At 44.2% G+C, this 19,239-nt stretch overlaps 1 protein-coding gene across 1 annotated transcript; it reads left to right on the plus strand.

Moving 5' to 3' along the window:
• LOC136531957 (protein argonaute 1B-like) lies at nucleotides 1-1,268 on the plus strand. Its single transcript, XM_066524609.1, has 6 exons — nucleotides 1-47; nucleotides 126-264; nucleotides 364-437; nucleotides 554-648; nucleotides 746-777; nucleotides 919-1,268. The coding sequence occupies exons 1-6, from the start codon at nucleotides 18-20 to the stop codon at nucleotides 1,032-1,034; spliced, it is 486 nt and encodes a 161-aa protein (XP_066380706.1). The 5' UTR covers nucleotides 1-17; the 3' UTR covers nucleotides 1,035-1,268.
• Nucleotides 1,269-19,239: the final 17,971 nt, after the last annotated feature.

The following is a 19,239-nucleotide window of genomic DNA, read 5'->3' on the forward strand; positions in this document are numbered from 1 at the left end:
GACAGCGCTATCAGGTGATGTGGCAAGAAGTTGTTGCCATTAAAAAGGTAATATCATTTTTCTCTCAGTACTGTGATGAACTTGTACTGTTTTCTGAAGTGACCTCTTTTGTTCCACGAACATAGGCATGTAGCTATTTGGAGCCTGATTATATGCCGTCCGTGACCTTTGTGGTGCTCCAGAAGCGTCGCCGTGCACGGTTTTTCACTGGTAATAACGAGCGTAGGGACCGGATGTTTAATGGTTCGGGAAATGTCTTGCCTGGTTAGTTGCCACTTCACTTGTTGTTCATTGACTGTAGACCCTAAATGTCACTTCTGAACTGAACAAATGTCACTGTTGATCTTTTTAATTTCCTTTCAGGAACTGTGGTTGATTCAGATATATGCCACCCAAATGAGTTTGGATTTTACCTGTGCAGCCAAATTGTAACTCAGGTTATTTTTACCTGTCCAGATAAAATTTAATTTAATTTGACCTGTCCAAATAAAATTTATCTTTGCGTGCGTGCTGATTATTGGCCATTAAAACGTCCAATATATATCCTTTGTAGGGAACGATCCAGCCTGCGCATTATCACATATTGTGGGATGAGAACAGATTTGCGGCTGATACTTTCCAGTGCCTCACAAACTACCTGTGCTACACGTAATCATATATCTCTCTCGCCCGTGTGTTGTATGTACTCCTTGACATCAACTTTTCTACACCGACCTGTTATTGACCATGGCTCTTTGTGTTGCAGCTATGTTGGGTGCACTCATTCTGTATCAATCGGTAAGTACAAGCCGTTCACCATCGTATATATCTTATTACAGTGTACCTGCTATGGTTTTGATGGGAGAAAAGAACAGAGATTTTTATCAGTGTTGCGTACTGTTGCGATGATGGGTTCAAGTGTTGGAACTCTGCATGCAGTGCCTCCGGTGTTGTACGCTCGTCTTATGGCTTCACGGTGTCGATTGTACATGGAACGTACTTCCTCTGACTCTGAGAAGGTAGATGAAGGCCATGCTCCCTCCGGCCGCTTCTGAAGCATCCGATACAAGTGGGGCCACAAGCAGGTCTCTTCCTACTGTAAAGGACAATGTGAAGCAAGGCGTGTTTTACTGCTAAGTTTAAGTTTGAGTTTGAGTTTGAGGGAACCTAATTAACATACTGACAGCAGTTTAGTTGTGTGGCTTCATTCCTGCATCTCTCTGTTAGGTATATAAATGCTGTGCACCAGCATTCTGACCCCGCATTCCTGCATCTCTCTCTTTAGTTGACTTTCAATTCTTGCCCAACCAAAATCATGGAAAGCCAAAACTTAGGCTTGCCAAAATCCCGGTTTGCCAAAGTTAGGGCAAAATATAGGTGTACATTTGGTTGAGTGCCATAACAATAGTAAAAAAACATTTTTTTTCTCTCTTATGCAATGTAAGAAGTTTCTAGAAACTTGCCAAAATTTTAGCCATAAACATTGGTGTGTCAATTATTTGACAATGAACTAGTTGATGACTAAAAATTTTGGCTTACCATTGATTTTTGTTGGACAAAATTGGAAGCTAACCCAGCAGACCCATAGTTGTGCTCCTCCGCGCCCCGGGAGTAGTAGCTAGCATTGCGCTGTTCCTCAACGATTAGGTTGCGACACATCTGATGCATTGCTTTGGCCGATTTAAAAACAAGAGAACAGCAGGAGCTGGCGCAGCCTCAGGATGGTCACGTCAATGAATCGACTGCTGGCTGTTGGATGCCGGATGATCAGTGGTGCTTTCGTTGACTAGGGGGCAGCGATGGTACGGCCAGGCGGGCCCCGTTCGGCTGACCTCCTCCCTCTTGCATTGGCCGTCACTAGCCTGAAACCGGCGGGCCCCACTATGCTAGTGTGCTGTCAAGCACGAAATGGCCAGCGCCGGGTCACCCGTCAGGGAGTGCTTTCCGTTGTCGAGCGGCCATTGGCCGGGGATGCTTCTGCACGACGCGCGCTTCTCAGCGCCCGTGGCGCAGGCACGCGGGAAAAGAAAATATCAGCCCTGTCCACCGCGCTTTCCCCTGCTCTCCACTCTGCTCACCGCTCCTCCCTCTCTCTCAGGTGCCTCCACCACTCCTCCTCTCTCTCGTAGTAGTATGAGTGAGGGTGTGGGTGAGCGTGCCGGCGCGGCAGCGTAGAGGCCCCGGTATGGCGGCCTCAGCGCAGGCGGAACCCCGCGCAAAGGCCTGAGCGGCCCCCGACGTGGTGGCGCAACAGTGCCGACGGGCCCCGGTCACAGGTGGCCCGACGCGACAGCCCTGGTACAGGCAGCGGTGGATCTAGATCGACGACGAGGTAGACTACCATCTCCTCTCTCTCTCTCTCTCTCTCTCTCTCTCTCTCTCTCTCGCTCTTATTCTTTTTAGCTCTAGTGATGCTCAGATCTCCCAGTCCTTTCTCAGGCTCGTACTTCGTCTGCTCCCTCCGTCGAGGCCAGATCCTCAACCTCCGCCCTGCAGTCCGCGTGTGCCCGACCCAGGAGGAAGGTGTAGGGGCGAACATGGCGGTGGGTCTTCGGCGGCAGCCCGACTGACGGTGCGGCAGACCCGGATGGGGGACCGATGCAGCGACGGGAGTGGAAGGAGGCGACCCGGCCGAGGGCATGGGCGGGTGCAGCGGCGATCCAACCGGCCGGCCCCCTCCCAGCAACACTACGTGGATCCAGCGTGCGGGGTTCCAGTGAGGTCAGACCACATTTTCTTTCTCTCGATGCATCTGTTCGTGCTCTCGTCTATACTCCTATGTGCTTTTGTTTCTTTTTCTTCATTTTGATTTCTATGCTGCCGTGGTTGGAGAGTGGAGGGGCCATGCTCGATCCAAAACGCAGAGACGGATGGAGCATGTTTCCTCTATGCTTCTCTTGGCTTGTGTTCATGAGGATTTTGGGCTTTCCTGTTTCGCTTTGTTGATTGCTGATGCTTATTCTTCAGTGTACTGTGATGCATCGAGGTCAAGGAAGAGAAAGGGGTTCTTTCCAAAAATCGATTCGTATAGTCCAGTAGAATCAGAGTTCAGAGATTACCCGTACATCCTTTGCTTTTCAGTTGTTTCGTGTGTCTTGTTCATTTAGATTTGTTGTGTGGTGTCTGGTCATGTATGTTTTCCATCAGATTGCTTACAGTTGTTGGTCTTTACAGGTCCGATCATCTTGATGTGAATGTCCTGTAGATGCTTCGCGCCCATGTATATTCATGACCACCTCGTCAGTTCTGATGGCGAAAGAAATTGATTGGTTAAAAAAGGGATCAACAGTATTGGTGTTTGCACTTTGGAAAAGATGTTCATTTATCAACTTTCTCCATTTTACTCTGCAGGAAAAGATGATCATGTAGAGGCCATGCACTTTGGATTCCTAGCATGTATATGGCTCACTCTTAACATAAATATTTAGAGCTGACTTTTAGTTCTTTTACCAGAATAAAAAATGTGTTGGTTAATGCAAGACACTCACTTCCAGTTTAGATTAGCATTTTTAGCCTTATATGGTTAACTGTCGCCATGTTGGGTTGTACTGATAAGAACATACCACCTGTAAACTTTGTTTTTGTTTACACCAAAATTTGGCCGGCCAGGAAAATCATTGGCAAGGAACAACACGAGGTGCATCACGTGCGTACCAGAAAGGAAAGGAAATATTCTTTAGTATATTTGGAGATGTATGACGTCTAGGAGCTCTTCATCGGCCAGAAAATATTATATTTTAGAGAAGCATGATGTCCAAAGTCTCCTCACGTGAAGATAAGGAAGAAGCAAGAGAAGCTACAAGAATTGGTAATTTTATTGTCAATGGAGTCTACAGAAGGAAGCCATACAGACGACAACTGTGAAGCGCATCAGCCTGTCGGCTCAGAGAGTCTAAGTGCAATACAATTCTATTTTACCTAGTGACCACATAATAAACGGAAAAGCCAATTGCCACAATTAAATAAGGCAAATATAGGCACATGCATGTACATGTACGTACTATAGTTTGGCTCAGATTATTGAACCGACCAAACTGGGAGTTGTACCATAAACTAGATTGGATTGGAATTGTCTCCTTGTCTAGACGAACAAAAGACACGTCGGTCAAGGAAGCTTTATTAGCGGATTCTACAAAAAGGGAAACTGGAGTCCATTTATCTTAAAATTTCATTTTCTTTTATATTTATCTTGTTAGGCAAGTTTTGTATTAGATCACCACGTGACCAACTAGGATTGTTTTAGGCTTTAGGGTATAAATATAAACCCCGACTATTGTAATTAGGACATCCACACATCAATCAAAATTAGTCTTTACTTTTTTGGCTTCACGCCAACCCTTAGGAGTAGGAGTAATGTAGCTTTTCGGTGAGTTATTCAGCAAACAGGGCTGCATTGACTGATCGACCTCCAGCTTGCTTGTGAGTACCGTCACGATTTGTATTGTGCTTGTAGAGCTGCATCAGCTGATTGATCTTTTATGAGCCATAATATTAGTTATCGATCTGTATCGTAGTTTGTAAGGCTGCATCAGCTGATTGATCTCTTACGAATCATAATATAGATCAAAGTTATTGATCTTGTGTTAAATAACTTATTGTTTAATATAATATCGTCAGTTATCGAATCTGCTAAGATTAGTAAGATTTTTTTTGTTGTTTTTGGTTGATTCACCAGTTATTGATTTTGCTATAATTAATGTTTTATTAATTATAACAAAATCACCCGATTGAGATAGAGGTAGATCAGCATCATATTATCTTAATTGATCATGCTTTGATCTAGTTGCGCTTTAAATCTCATAATTGATGACTTAATTCCGCTAGACCGGCTGTTTTATCTCTATTCCAATCAAACATAGTATGCATCCAAAGATATGTTTCAATCTTGAATAAACTCACTAGTTAATGAGATCTAATCTAATGACACTACCATAGCCGCATCGATCCGGTCGAACCTCACCTAAAGACTTTAGATTAGAAATTATTGATTAGTGATTTTATTCATGATCGAGATATGTACCATGCTTGTTTGCTATGCTTGCATCGGTTGTTTTAGCCGATTGCCTATGCTCTCACACATATAGCATGTTTTCATGAATCTGTTGACATATATATGGTTTTATAGATTCTTTGGCTTTAGTTTGTTATCATTATCATAGCTGCATCGATCTAATTGAACCTCACTGTTAATGATAATAGATTAGATTTAGATTGTTTATGGATTCATTTATGGTAAACAGTCGATTGTTCGCGTGTTATACTCTTTTCATTGAACTTATCAGCTCAACGTTTTATACTGATCATGTTCTGTTTAGCCGATAATGTTTCTGATGTTCCATGAGCATCGATTATTTTGATTCATATCATTATCGTTTAATATTAGCCGATAATCCTTGATTTAAATATTTTCATTTAATGGATACGCTAGATATCGACTATTTAGTCGATAGCCTCATTGAATTGGCTATTTGGCCACATATTGGAACTGTCTGGTGCAACACCGACATGTTCCACCTTAAACTACTGATAAGATTTTCTCTCCTTGTCAATTATAGGGTCAAATTGACTGGCACGCCTTTGGTCCCTAAATCGACTGTTTTTGTGTTGAAGCTAAGCAGATCTTCGGGTTCACTCTGTCAAGATCATTCAGCTTGCTATGTATTGATTATATCGCCATATTTTTATGTCAACACACTTTTTGGCACGCCTAGTGGGACAACAGTCCTTTGATTAGAAGTTAGATACTCATCAGGTTATGTTTCATCAACAGGGTTTGGCCCAGAGAAGTGAAGAAGAGCAAATACAACGTTATTCTACACTTGGTCGATGACCTCCTAATCAGTTTAATGGCTGATATCATCAAGGGTAAGTTCAGAAGTGGTGCACATAGGAAAGTTTCTAGAGGTTATCACACGAGTAAAGTGTTTTGCTACACGTCCAATGATCAGAGATATCGGTCCAAAAAATGGAAAATTAATGCAGACAAATCGGAATCCTAGGGCGACACGTTAGTTGCATATAATGCGGAGTCGAATACAACACGGAGATTACAAGCAGAACATATATGGATTCTTTATTAAATCAAAGCAAACGTGGAGCAGATGCAAGCAAACAAGGTTAGAAGTTGTACGTGCAAGCGTCAAACTACTCAAGGTATCAAGCTGATGGTTATATTGAGATTGAATTGAGCTTTCATCCATTGGCTATTATCATCGGCTTCTCCACCACTTCCATCGGCTCAAGACACTCAGTCAGCCCTAACATTCTGAAGCCGGTGGTGGATTGGGGATCTGTGTCGCTGAGTGGACCAAGACAAAAAAGATCTATCCACGTAGAACAAGATCTCATCACTCCGCTGTGCAGATCATCAAGTTTCAAGAAAGAGCGTTCAATCTTGTAACTATGTAAAGATCCAGCAAACAGTCTAGGACGTTCACGAAGCCGTGCGGACACCAAGCTTAGTGCGTCTACCGATTCCAAGGAGGTAATGCATCTATTAAATACGTACAAGATGCATGCTATTATCTCAAGCAAACAGGATTTCTACTTTGATTTATTAACTAAATGGACCGGCGATCGACTGTAATTTCATCAGCTACTGTCGACAAAGCCGTCAATATAGAGAGAGGCTATGCAAATTCAAGAGGCTAACTGATTTGGGAAACAGGATAATGGCCAGCTCCGCCGATGCCTAAATCTTGGATTAGTGATGGCTGTTCTAGAGTTAAAATATTTGAATGGAACATATGTCATTAGTAGGTGGAATATTTTATTATATATGTTAGCAAGGCTGCAGTTGTCGTCAATCTACTACTATCCTCATCGACCCAGGAAACAGCTACCTTACTAGAATGAAGTATTTGGGCCGATGACATCAACAGAAGCTGATCAACCAGAGTATAAAGTCGATGGTTTTCTAGATAGAAAAGATAGCCAAGCTCATGTTGATATGTCCAAGCTACCATGCTCATGGCAACATCGTGGTGTCGTTGAATATAGAACACAGGTCCTGCTAACTACATATTTGTTTCCCAAACCGACAAGGGTCGATCACTTCTAAAATGGAATCAACTGTGAGGATAACACTTCACGTCATTTAAATGGGAAGAGCTAATATGTTACAGTGCCACGTATGCATATATACATGTTGACATATATGAAGAAGCTAGCAAGTGTGTATACGTCCATGCATGGTATACGCTTCTCAAAATACGCGAAGTTGATTAGTTGCTCAAAAGAACATCATACAAAGGATTCCTGCCCCAGATCGCCAAAGATTGTGGCGTATCCATATATAAATAAGAATCGGCTACTCCCCTCATCTGCATCGGGTGATCTTTCACCTCCATAGACTCCAAGAACAGATATACAAAGACTGGCTTGGGGGGCCAGTACTGGCTCAATTTCCACTTCAGCTGATGCATCAAGTGATGGAGCCATTTGTCCTAGCAGACATGACATGGCTGGCTCAGGTAGAGCTGCCACTAGCAATGGTACTTCAATAGTGGATGACTGCGCACGACGTGGGGGGCTTGGATACACCGGTGGTGCTCTGAACGCACAATCGACTATGTAGAGCCGATGCCGCCACTACTGACCAAATTTTGTTGCTGAGACAAAAGAGAAAAAGCATCAAGAAGTTGAGTCCACTTACTATACGAGCCAAATGGAACTCTATTGCCGATTGAATTATTGTACATGGAAAGAGATAGGTACACAAAGTCCAGGTACCCCTCGGTCGTCATGTGAAGATAAAAAGCAATAGAAGCTAGCAGATTAAGGAAAAGTGGACACATCATGACCAAAGAATTGGGATACATGTTTGGCTTCCGAGATATGCTCATGAATGGCCGATTACTATATTCGGCTATGTGCGGATAATTTAGTCAGTATGGGAGTAGACTCTAACTTGTGTAGATGGTGAATTAATTTATAGTTCCATCTTCTCCGTAGCCAACATATCAGTTCGTGACACCACCACAGTACCTAGGTTGAGGGAGGCTGATCAGGAATCAAGAGTAGTTGACCTGCGTGTGCTATCAAAAGAAAAGTTTAGATCAAGTGGGCTCATAAAGTTGAGCAAACTAAGAACAGCCGATAGGCAGAAGAGATATTTTTTCTAGTTACCTCACCATCGGCCAAATAATTTTGAAAAAAATAAATATCACATTCCTAGTGTCCAAACTCATGGCCAAGAAGTTGAGTCGATAAAGATGGTAGCCGGTCACTTTCTGAAATAGAATTGGCTGTGAAATTAGCAAATCTCTTCATGTAGGATGAAAAGAAAAAGCTAAATCGGCTGTTAGTTCAAGACCTTACCCTTCAAGCTGATGGAGTCTGTAGCCAATCGGCAAGGGCATAAATCCTGTGAGATATCGGTTTCTGGTGCAGCAGTGGAAATTCAAGAATAATCAGGAGAAACCAATGAAGATCGATATAGCCGATGACCATAGCTGGTTCGGCTAGAGCCAATGGGATTGTCGAGGTCAGATTAAGTTTTCCTCCATGGGTTATTATCATCGGCTGTTCGACCAAGCATATTTTTTGATAAGAATAAATGTCATCATGGGAGGTTACATTAGAGAAACGGAAAAAGTTAGCAACCTGACTGCCGATAGGAGACCATTAGTTTTCAGATTTGAAAATCATTATCAACATACGAAAAATCAGTTCCAAGTATTAAAAGGTGTTCAGAATTTATATTATGGAAGCCGAGAACAGAGGACAATTTTTTATCGTCACTGGTGATATTGGAAAACAAGCCATGGATAACAAAGGAATTGCTGCTTCTTTAAGTTGTCGATGTCTATGCAAGGAAGAGCAAGATGGATGGCTATATACATCGATACATGGTGTAAAGAAGCCACAAGAAGCCATCACATGTACGAACAAGGAGGCAGCCGATGTTCATGTGCTATCGGCTTGTCACAAGCAAATAGCCGATAGTAGGGAAGAAGCCAATGTGCATGCTTGTTACCTCCGGCTCCAGATATAGCCAATTATAAAAGATATCAGCTTCTATTACAAAAGTATTTGGCACTATTCTGAGGCATGTGTGGGAATTCATGTACGAAGGAAGTTGAAGAGGACTTGACTTTGCCTACCAGTTACGCATTTGTATGTGAGATTAATTTAAAAGCACAAGAGATAGAATCCGAATACCACACATGTGCACATGGCCACATTAATGCTTGGAGTATGAAGCTCAGTGCTGGACAGCAGTATCTGATTGAAGCACAGAGCAGAAGTAGACTTGCTTATTCAAAGACGTAACACATCGGCTATTCAGCATCGGCAAAATAGCAACTCACATTCAGGCACTGCTGCAGTGGCTAGTAGGTGTCAGTGCACGGCAGCATCGTGGTGGACAGCGGACCAATATGTCATTGATCCGATACTATCCTCCTCAGCCCAGGAAATAATTACCTTGCCGAAAATCAAGTGTTTGGGCTGACGATGCCGACAGAAGGCGATCGACAAGGATAGCTCAAAGGCCGATGGAATCTAGATAAGCATCATGGAAAATTAGTGTATATGCGATGCTATCTTGTGCGAGCAGAAGATGGCTTGCAAGCATCTTAGAGTCCAGTTAGAGCTGTATGATGACAACGAGAAAGCCAAGTCTGTTAAACATATATGTGCATGCTATACAAGGGAATTCCAAGAAAGATATGGGCATACATATGACTATAACTGATCGGCTAGATAAAGCCAAATGAAGCACAATCAATCATTTATGGACTACAATTCTATTTTGACACTTTTGCATACCTTGCTAGCTTGGTTATTTACATGAGGAGAAACAAAGGAAAATATTTTTATATCATGTGCAAGACAAGCCCAAGATCCTCAAGTTCAGCCAACAGCAGGGGGATAAGATCAAGCCCTGCAAACACCAGGGGGGCAAGGTCAAGGTCAAATGACAAGGGGGCAACCACCATCACAGCAGTCACCAAGTGCCCCTGTCACACAGACAGCTCAGGCTCCTACTAGATGAACCCAAGTGTATTCAATCCAGCAGCCAACCTCACCAATTACTCAGCAGGTCATGCAACGGCCAGCTTAGGGAAGATTCAGTACCTCATATCAAACGCCATAGTCGGCCCATAAAATTGCTTAGTCGGCCCATAAAATATCTCCATCAGTACATAAGGGACAAGTTAATGGAAGCACAACAAGGAAACCAATAAAAGCTGATGACCAGAAGTTCCAAACATACTATCATGAGATAAAGATGGAAAAGATTACTTCTGATCGGCTCAGCATCTAGAGAATTTCTTGATGGCCCACTGAAGGTAACTTCATCCTTAGCAAATGAGGGCCTCGTGATCAAAGGAGTATAGACCACTGCTCTTAGAAGTATCCTATGCCTGTTGAAAAGACAAATAAACTAAGAATACAAGTGTTGGGTACTTGAAAGATAGGGAAGATAAACCCACTAGTTTTCATCGGATTTCTCTTTCTTGGTGAGTTTCAATAGCCGATGATGCAATGGCTAAGGCAATCGGCTAATTAACATTTGGGGGAATCTCCATCCATCGACTCTTCTTAAATGATCCATGCGGCCGATGAAAAATATAATAAAGAATTATTTGAGCTAGCTCATATAAGAGGAACCATCGACTCTGATATAGAGCCCATAATATTCATCGACAACAAGAAGCTGATATTAGCATTTGTTGGGCCATCTATCAAGGTGCTATTCATCAAGGCTGATTTCTTCAATCGTTCTCTAGCTATTATCTGTTGGGAAGGTCGAAGATTTATCTCGGTCGATTCTGATAGGTTCATTCAGCTAGTAATAGTGTGGCGTCGCGCGTTAGGATTCGTCCAAACCATACAGGTCGCTGCAACACTAGAGTTAATTATGTCGCAACTCCTAAGCAAGCTACAGCAGGAGGCCACTGATGATTTGTTTATATATTTGAATCAAGAGTGAGCCAGCATGTGACTATAATATTCATCGGCTTCATAGTGAGAAGATCAAGAGCATAAAGCTGATGGTTTCCTGATAGAAAAATAAAAGACGACCAAGATTCTCCTGCTGCGTTGATGTGGCTACAATCGGTGGGCCTGGTACTCCTCAAATGGTCTGTCAAGATCCTGCAAATACTTGTCTAGGTTGGGCACCAAGGTATTGGCCATGAGTGCCCGGAGTATATTTTAAATATGGTGGTTGAGAACCGAGGCACTATACATATGCATGGCTACATTAGCTGGAGCTCCACCAGTTCAGCTTTATTATCTACAACACCAACATGGATGTGCCAAGGCACGAGTACTCCTCCTACCTAGACTAGAAGATGTAGCAACAGATATATAGAAATTGGTGGGGGTCAGCTCAGTTGCACATGATTGATAGAGCATCCGGCCTTGAGGATGTTTGCTTCTATTTCTGGCAATGAATTAGGCCCAACACCGATTATGTTTACTGAGCCTGGCACACATAAATCTGTCACAATATTTGACTCGAAAGTTGTGCTGGTCATCTCATGGAAGGCAAATTGAAGGTTCTATTACGTGTTCTTGCATCTACAGAGAAAATACAAACATCAGTAGAGAAAGGGATAAATGTTAAGTATATTCCTCTGGCGAAGTATCTGCACTAATGACCTTCCCCGAAGAAAACCAGCTGCTAGTTTGAGACCCTGCCTTTCAAACCGAAGAGTCATTTATTCCTAAAAAGCCGATGAAGATCAGACATCATTGAAAATTGGAACTCAGAGTCGCATCGGTTGAATATTTTAAACAAAGACTTCAAGGTTGATTCTAACCTGTTCAGCCAACAGTGGTTAGATACTGCTCTAGGCCACCATACGTCAGGATTTGTTCGTTTGCTGATCTGACGCCACTTCCAACTTCTTTGGCGACAACCAGGGATTTCACGAGCTGACAAAAGTCGCCGAGCAGGCCGCAAAGCACACTGAGGTGACCAGGCTCAGGATGGAGGTACATGCATGTAGATATGAGGTATATATTCTTTATTTCTAGCTTTTCCTATCACTTGTGAACAATTTATCATTGGAAAAGCATGCCATCTAAGTAGTTGATGAATGAGATATGGTATGATGAAGGGAACCTCGCTTGTTTTTGCAAAGTACTTGGGAAATTTTCTTACAAAAATTCAAAATCAATAGCTTGTCTCCTCGATGATATTGAACTTCCTACCAAGGCCATATGTTATCATCAAAAAACCTTCCACATAGGCTGCTTACTTTGTGTTGAGTTTTGTCAAGTCTTGTTGACCCTTGTTAAGAGATTTATCATGCTCCCAAGATCAAGATCACGCACACACCTCATATATATGCTGCTTCTACACTAGAAGTATGCAAAAACATGCTTTTCATCCACCTCAAAATATTCTGCTCCTACACTGGGAAAAGACAAAAATATATTTACTAGGCTTTATCAGAATAAATGCTCCAAATTCTTGATAATATTTCTCTCAATAGTTTGTTGTAAAAAGAGACATGGGTTATGCAAAGGTATAAAAAGATGGACACAAAAGAGGTCCAAAGTAAAAAAAGGAGAAAAAGAGAAAAATGAAAAAGAGATGAGAATAAAGATAACCCATGTTCTCGCAAAAATATTCCAAAAGAGAGAACTATATTTCAGAGAGCATAGTAGAATTAGGTTAGCCACTAACACATGCACATCTTGATCTACGAGTATGACACTTCTCTCCTTGGATCCGGGGTTTGACTTTACGATATATGCAAGGTAAGTATGCTACATATTTTATCCCGACCCAAACCCCACATAAGCTTTTTAGAAGTAGGGTGAATAGAGGCGAAACAATATCTTGGTGAGGAACTATACACATTGAGCGATCTGAGAGAATCATTTGAGGAGCAAAGCTATGTTTTGATTTAAAAATCTTTCAAAAACCCAAGTTTTCTGAGCAGGAGAAATGAGGATGACTAGATTCTAATCTGTTCCGTTCCTCAACTACCTAAGATGATGTGGTAGACATTTTGAAGTTCACATGTGTAGGTGAGGCTTGGAATAAGGTATTATTACTGTCAGCGGATTCATCAGCTCCTTGGAAATCAAGCTAGACGAGGACACACGACGTATGCATGAGCTATACAACCTATTCGTGCTTATACATGTTAGCTATGTCCTAGAGTCCATGCGTGAAGAAATATCCTCCGTTGCTATTCGTCAATCGGTACTGGTGTTCAGCCGTCATAATCCTAGGCTCTTGGCTTGGATCACCTTCTCCTAGTCAGCTAAGTGACCAAACCAGCAGGCTCTCTGGCTAATTTTAACAGGCATTAGCAGATCAACTGAATTAAGAAGAATTGGCGGTGGCTCTGCTGGGATAGCCGATAAAGATTGTAGATAATTATTGGTCAACCAGATATAATAATAGTTGCTTAGATGATGGTGTGATGAGACCTCTCGTGGATATCGGCTAAAATATCTGAAGTGCGTGAGAATATTTCCATATACATAGACGATTGTAATTATAAGACTCGGAGGGCTAGCTCCGAATCAACTAAAGCAGGATCCAAGCATCGACTCATAAGATGCATATGAGGATTAATTTTGAAATTATCAATACCAAGAAGAAAATTATTGATATGAAGCAGATGCAACCCTCGGCGTTGTGATCAGATGTCATTGGCTCATGAAAGAAGACCATCGGATTGAAATACTTCAAAGCAAGAAAATTCATACTCCGACCTAGGGGCCTATGTTTATACCAAAATTTGGTCGGCCAAGAAATATCATTGGCAAGGAATGACACGAGGTGCATCACATGCGTACCAGAAAGGAAAGGAAATATTCTTTAGTATATTTGGAGATGTATGACGTCTAGGAGCTCTTCATCGGCTAGAAAATATTATATTTTGGGAGAAGCATGATGTCCAAAGTCTCCTCATGTGAAGATAAGGAAGAAGCAAGAGAAGCTAGAAGAATTGGTAATTTTATTGCTAATGGAGTCTACAGAAGGAAGCCATACAGACGTCAACTATGAAGCACATCAGCCGTCGGCTCAGAGAGTCTAAGTGCAATACAATTCTATTTTGCCTGGTGACCACGTAATGAAGGAAAAAGCCAATTGCCACAATTAAATAAGGCCAATATAGGCACATGCATGTACATGTACGTACTATAGTTTGGCTCAAATTATTGAACCGACCAAACTGGGAGTTGTACCATAAACTGGATTGGATTGGAATTGTCTCCTTCTTGTCTAGACGAACAAAAGACACGTCGATCAAGGAAGCTTTATTAGCGGATTCTAAAAAAGGAGAAACTAGAGTCCATGTATCTTAAAATTTCCTTTTCTTTTATATTTGTCTTGTTAGGCAAGTTTTGTATTAGATCACCACGTGACCAACTAGGATTGTTTTAGGCCTTAGGGTATAAATATAAACCCCGGCTATTGTAATCAGGTGTGGGGGGTACGACCCCGGATAACCACGGCAAACTACATGGGCTACGCTCCTAGGGGTGGTCCAGCCCACAAGACGAAGCCTTGTGGAGTACGGTGCTGCTCGACGTGCCCCGTAAGACACCGGGGAGATATCCTAAAGATACTTCGAGATCTGTTAGGATACGATCGATCCCATGATTCCTATAATCTGTTATTACTTTCTAGTTATCTCCTAGATCTAACTAACTTGTAACCCTACCCCCAGACTATATAAGGTGGGTAGGGACCCCCTCCAAATGCAGGCAATATCATATGAAGCCAATGCAATCCAACAGACCACATGAGTAGGGAATTACGTCGCACTGACAGCCCGAACCTGTCTAACTCTTGTGTCTCTGTTGCCTTTTTGTTCTTGACTACGCGCACCTCTGCCGGATATTCTATCAACAGTTGGCGCATCAGGTAGGGGTGTGCGTGTTGTTTCCATGCCGAATAAGATGGTATGTTTTATAGGCTCTTCATCCCTCACATGTCCTGGCCAGATCTTCATGGTCGGATCGATCTCCTAGGTCATCAACGCTGATGGAGACGGAGAGCTCATCGAGCCAGAGTAGATCGATTCTGCACCGATCACCCCAACACCTGCGACTGTAGATCCAATCTTAGAACCGTCTCCAAGGTCATCTTCACCAATAATTTGCCACCCGCTTCCCCGCTACCCAAGGAGGCAGATCAACAACGATGATCTGATCACATCCATCGATCAGGTTGGCCAAAAGCTCGTCGATTGCCTCAAAATCGTAGAATCAGCTCTGACCACTTTGGTTCAGCGCTGACCACCCTCTGACTTAGTTCTATCAGAGGCTAATCAGCAAACTCCAGGGGTTACGGGCCTACCCTTTGGGCTCACCAGCATCGTCGCCCCTTATCAAGATGCCCTAAGGGGCAAAGTCGCCGACTAGGCGGGATACATCCATCCTCTCACCGACCAGATAACCGACCAGCCCCCACCAACTGTCAACATGTTGCACATCAGCCGATGCCCCGAAGCATCCCTCTAAACCATCCTAGAGGAAAATCTAGACTCCAAGTCCCAGGGCTCTACGGTGACTATTGCCGAAACCACCGCCATACAACCTCCTTTCCCACCCTTCCGTGGAGGCGGAATTTTCAACATCAGCATCGATAGCCCCCCATGGGATGGGGAAACCAATGAGGACCACGCCGCTTGTGTCCATAGGAACACCAACCATGCACTGCATAGAGCAAACGAGGCCGCCATTGTGCTAGCCGAGGCTGTCCGCAATGAATAGCTCAACTCGCAAGGGAGGCCACGCCCTCTCCAACGCAACATCAACAATGAATTTGTCCATGTTGACGGCCATGACATCTACAAGACCCCAAGCGCTAACTTGGCCATGGCCGCCAATGAGCTCGCCCGACTTGAGCGAACACCAGAGGTCTCCAAGGTCGTCGCCATGCTCAAAGCAACGCACTGCCAGGTCAACAAGATTCACCAGGATCAAAGACCTTCCTATTCAACAAGCTCGATTCATCGATCTGCCACGCAAAGATCTAATTGCCACCCTAGCAGAAGCCGTTTCACCTACTAGCACCGTGATGATGGACAACCCCTCTAGGGGGAGCTCGGGGGAACCGCATCGACTACCCTCGTCAACATGACCCAGAAGTCGACCAAGACGTCCGCACACATATCAATAATCTCCAAGACACGCGATGTCATATCGATGGGCGCCGTTTCTCTCACCATGAAGAGGAAGTACACCGACGTCAAGAGTATGAGCAAGAATTTAGAAACCCAGACTTAGCCCTCTCCGCAGATCACGATGGTAATGATCCCAAAGGGCCTCAAGCATTCACAAGGGCACTCCGAACATTCCAGTGGCCCCATTGTTTCAAAATCACCGGGGTCGAGCCCTATGAGGGATGGATGAACCCCACACAGTGGCTACAAGCTTATGCCACTGCTGTGCATGCTGTCGGGGGAGATATCAACGTCATGGCGAACTATCTCCATGTCATGCTCACACCAACCGCGATGAATTAGTTCACAAACCTCGCCCCGGACTCCATTGGATCCTAGGAAGAGCTCAAGAAGGTCTTCACCGACAACTACATGGCTACATGTATTAGGCCAGGCACCATGCATGATCTGAATCGCATCTACCAGAAACCATCCGAGCTCCTCTGTAGCTACATCAGACGCTTTTCCAAGGTGAGAAATTCTATTCCCAACATCCTAGAAGTAGAGGTCATCACCGCCTTCATTCGAGGACTCCATCACCGCAACCTCTGCTCCAAGTTTAACCTCAAGCCGCCAAAGGGGATTGGCTAGATGATGACGACCGCCGATCAGTACACCGACGTCGAAGAGGCCGAAGTATGCTTCAACGAGGATGCGGGCACTCATCGCCCAACTCACCGTAGCGATGAGTGACCCAATGACCGACACCACAATGACCGCCGCTATGATGACCACAGTCACCATCGGGACAGTGGTTGTGATCGGCCAGAATGATCCAAATTTGGTCAATATCACCGCCGCCGACTAGACCACATCATCACCACCATTGATGAACCTCGCCAAGCACAACTATGATGAGCAGTACAAGAAGATCCTCGAAGGCCCATGCCCTCTCCACAAAAATAGCAAGCATAAGATGAAGGACTACCTCGGCTTGGCTAAGGAGTTCTAGGCTAAAAAGCCAGACGACGACAACAGCAATGGAGCCAGAGGCTGTCGACCACCTAGGGGCAACAACAATGCCTTCTAGGGTCACAACAAAGTGGTCGCCACCATCTTCGGGGGCCTCGGTGCCGCTGAGAGCAGAAGAGATTGGAAGCGCACCGCTCACCGGGTGCTCGTCGTCAACGTGGAAGACGCCATCGCCAACCCTAGCTATCGCCCTGGTCCGAGGTCCCCATCACCTTCAGCAGGGCTGACCAGTGGGTGGACATCCCTTACACATGGCATTTCCCCCTCATTCTTGATGCAACCATCAGGAAAAGTGTTTTTTAGGAAAGTACTCATCGATGGCGGAAGTGCCCTAAACCTCCTCTTCGCCGGAGCCCTAAAGGAGCTGGGCCAAGGGATAGGAGACCTTGCACCCTCTGACTTCTCCTTCTGGGGTGTGGTACCTGGTAGGGTATCAAAACCAATTGGAGAGATCACCCTCCCAGTATAGTTTGGCATGGCTAGCAACTACCGCGTCGAGCACATCAACTTCTACGTCGCTAACTTCAACACCGCCTACCACGCCATGCTTGGTCGGCCAGCTCTGGCCAAGTTTATGGCCGTACTGCACAATGCCTATCTGGTGCTAAAGATGCCTTCACCTGTAGAAGTCCTAGCCCTATGGCCTAACCTCTCCATCACCTATGCCTGTGAGATACAGAGTCTCGCCCTCGCCAAAGCCACTGACCTCTCCATCCAGATGGCTAGCGTGGTCACCGATGCCAAGATGGTACCCACCGACGACATGGAGATCCCAGAGCTAGAGCCTCCGTGCGCCTCCACCAAGTCCAAGGAAACAAAGGAGGTCGGCCTTGGCCTTGATAACACCTCCAAGACCATGAAGATTGGGGCTTACCTCAACCCCAAATTGGAAAGCACGCTCATCTCCTTCCTATATGCCAACACCAACGTGTTTGCTTGGAAACCTACAGACATGCCAGGGGGTACCACGGGAGAAGATCAAGCACTCCTTGAATGTTTCAATGACCGCCAAACCTGTGGTAGAACCTCCTAAATTCAAGGGCCCACATGCACCTGTCACTGTCCAATGACCTTTGACATCTATGCATATGTTCCCGATAATTTAAGAAGACTGTCGGGTGTCCTCGGGGAACCCCGAATCATCCACGATTTCCGAGCAGGATCACATTATAGAGTCATTGCAGTATTACAACATTTATTCAAATATCTACACCAGAGTAAAAACAGCGAAAGTCTTACAATAACATAATTTACAAAAAGTAGTTTCTAACCTCACACCTAAGTTCGATGATTATTACAAAATGAAATAGTGGAGTGGCATTATAATATAATACAAAACACACAATGAAACTGCCCTGCCCAAGGGCCACACATTTACTTCTCATCGTCAGATCGAACAATAGTCATGCAGCACGATCCAAAACAGATCTGCTCATGAGGCTCACCTGCAACAAGGGTCAACGAACCCTGAGTACAAAAGTACTCAACAAGACTTAACCGAAATAAGAACTGATAAACTCAGGAATGCAGGCTCAGGGATTCAAGGTATAGCTTTAGCAATGATCAAAGTTATTTTTGCGTAAAAGCTCTTTAACCAAAATTCTTTATTTCAACATATAAAACTTTATAAGAACCACATATGAATCTGCCATAATCCGTAATGAGATCATGAACTTCATATCCAACATCTTCTCAAACCATCCTTAAGTTCTAGTTATTAAACTACGATGATGAACAGAGAAGTGAGTCTCCATAACCGAGGAGCAACGACGATTCGAACCGATTATAAACACAGCTAGGAATTCCAGACCACACGACATATGCAGGTCCCCGACCTACATATACCAACCTACCCTCAGGTCCCCTAAAACAAGAACGGGTTCACGCCACCCGAGAATATAGTACTCCACCATTCCAGCCCATTGCCACGTGGGTACACGCTATTCCCGCCATCTCTCCACTCCCAGTGCGTGAGTAGCCATTCTCGTAATAGAATCGCCAAGTTAAGGCTTACTGGAGTATGTGGTTAGTACTACAAAGTCTCACCGCACATAGTTCAACAACGGACGGACCTTAACCGACACAGGCGGAAAGGACCCGCTCACAAGACCTCCATGTCTTGTGGCTCACACACACC

The sequence above is a fragment of the Miscanthus floridulus genome, unplaced genomic scaffold (genome assembly GCF_019320115.1).
Source record: "Miscanthus floridulus cultivar M001 unplaced genomic scaffold, ASM1932011v1 fs_487_3_4, whole genome shotgun sequence".
Taxonomy (NCBI): Eukaryota; Viridiplantae; Streptophyta; class Magnoliopsida; order Poales; family Poaceae; genus Miscanthus; species Miscanthus floridulus.

Coding starts and splice junctions, on each gene's coding strand:
- LOC136531957 (XM_066524609.1), top strand. CDS start 18: ATGTGGCAAGAAGTTGTTGCCATTAAAAAG. Junction 438..553: donor GCAGCCAAATTGTAACTCAG/GTTATTTTTACC, acceptor TATCCTTTGTAG/GGAACGATCCAGCCTGCGCA. Junction 649..745: donor ACAAACTACCTGTGCTACAC/GTAATCATATAT, acceptor TTTGTGTTGCAG/CTATGTTGGGTGCACTCATT.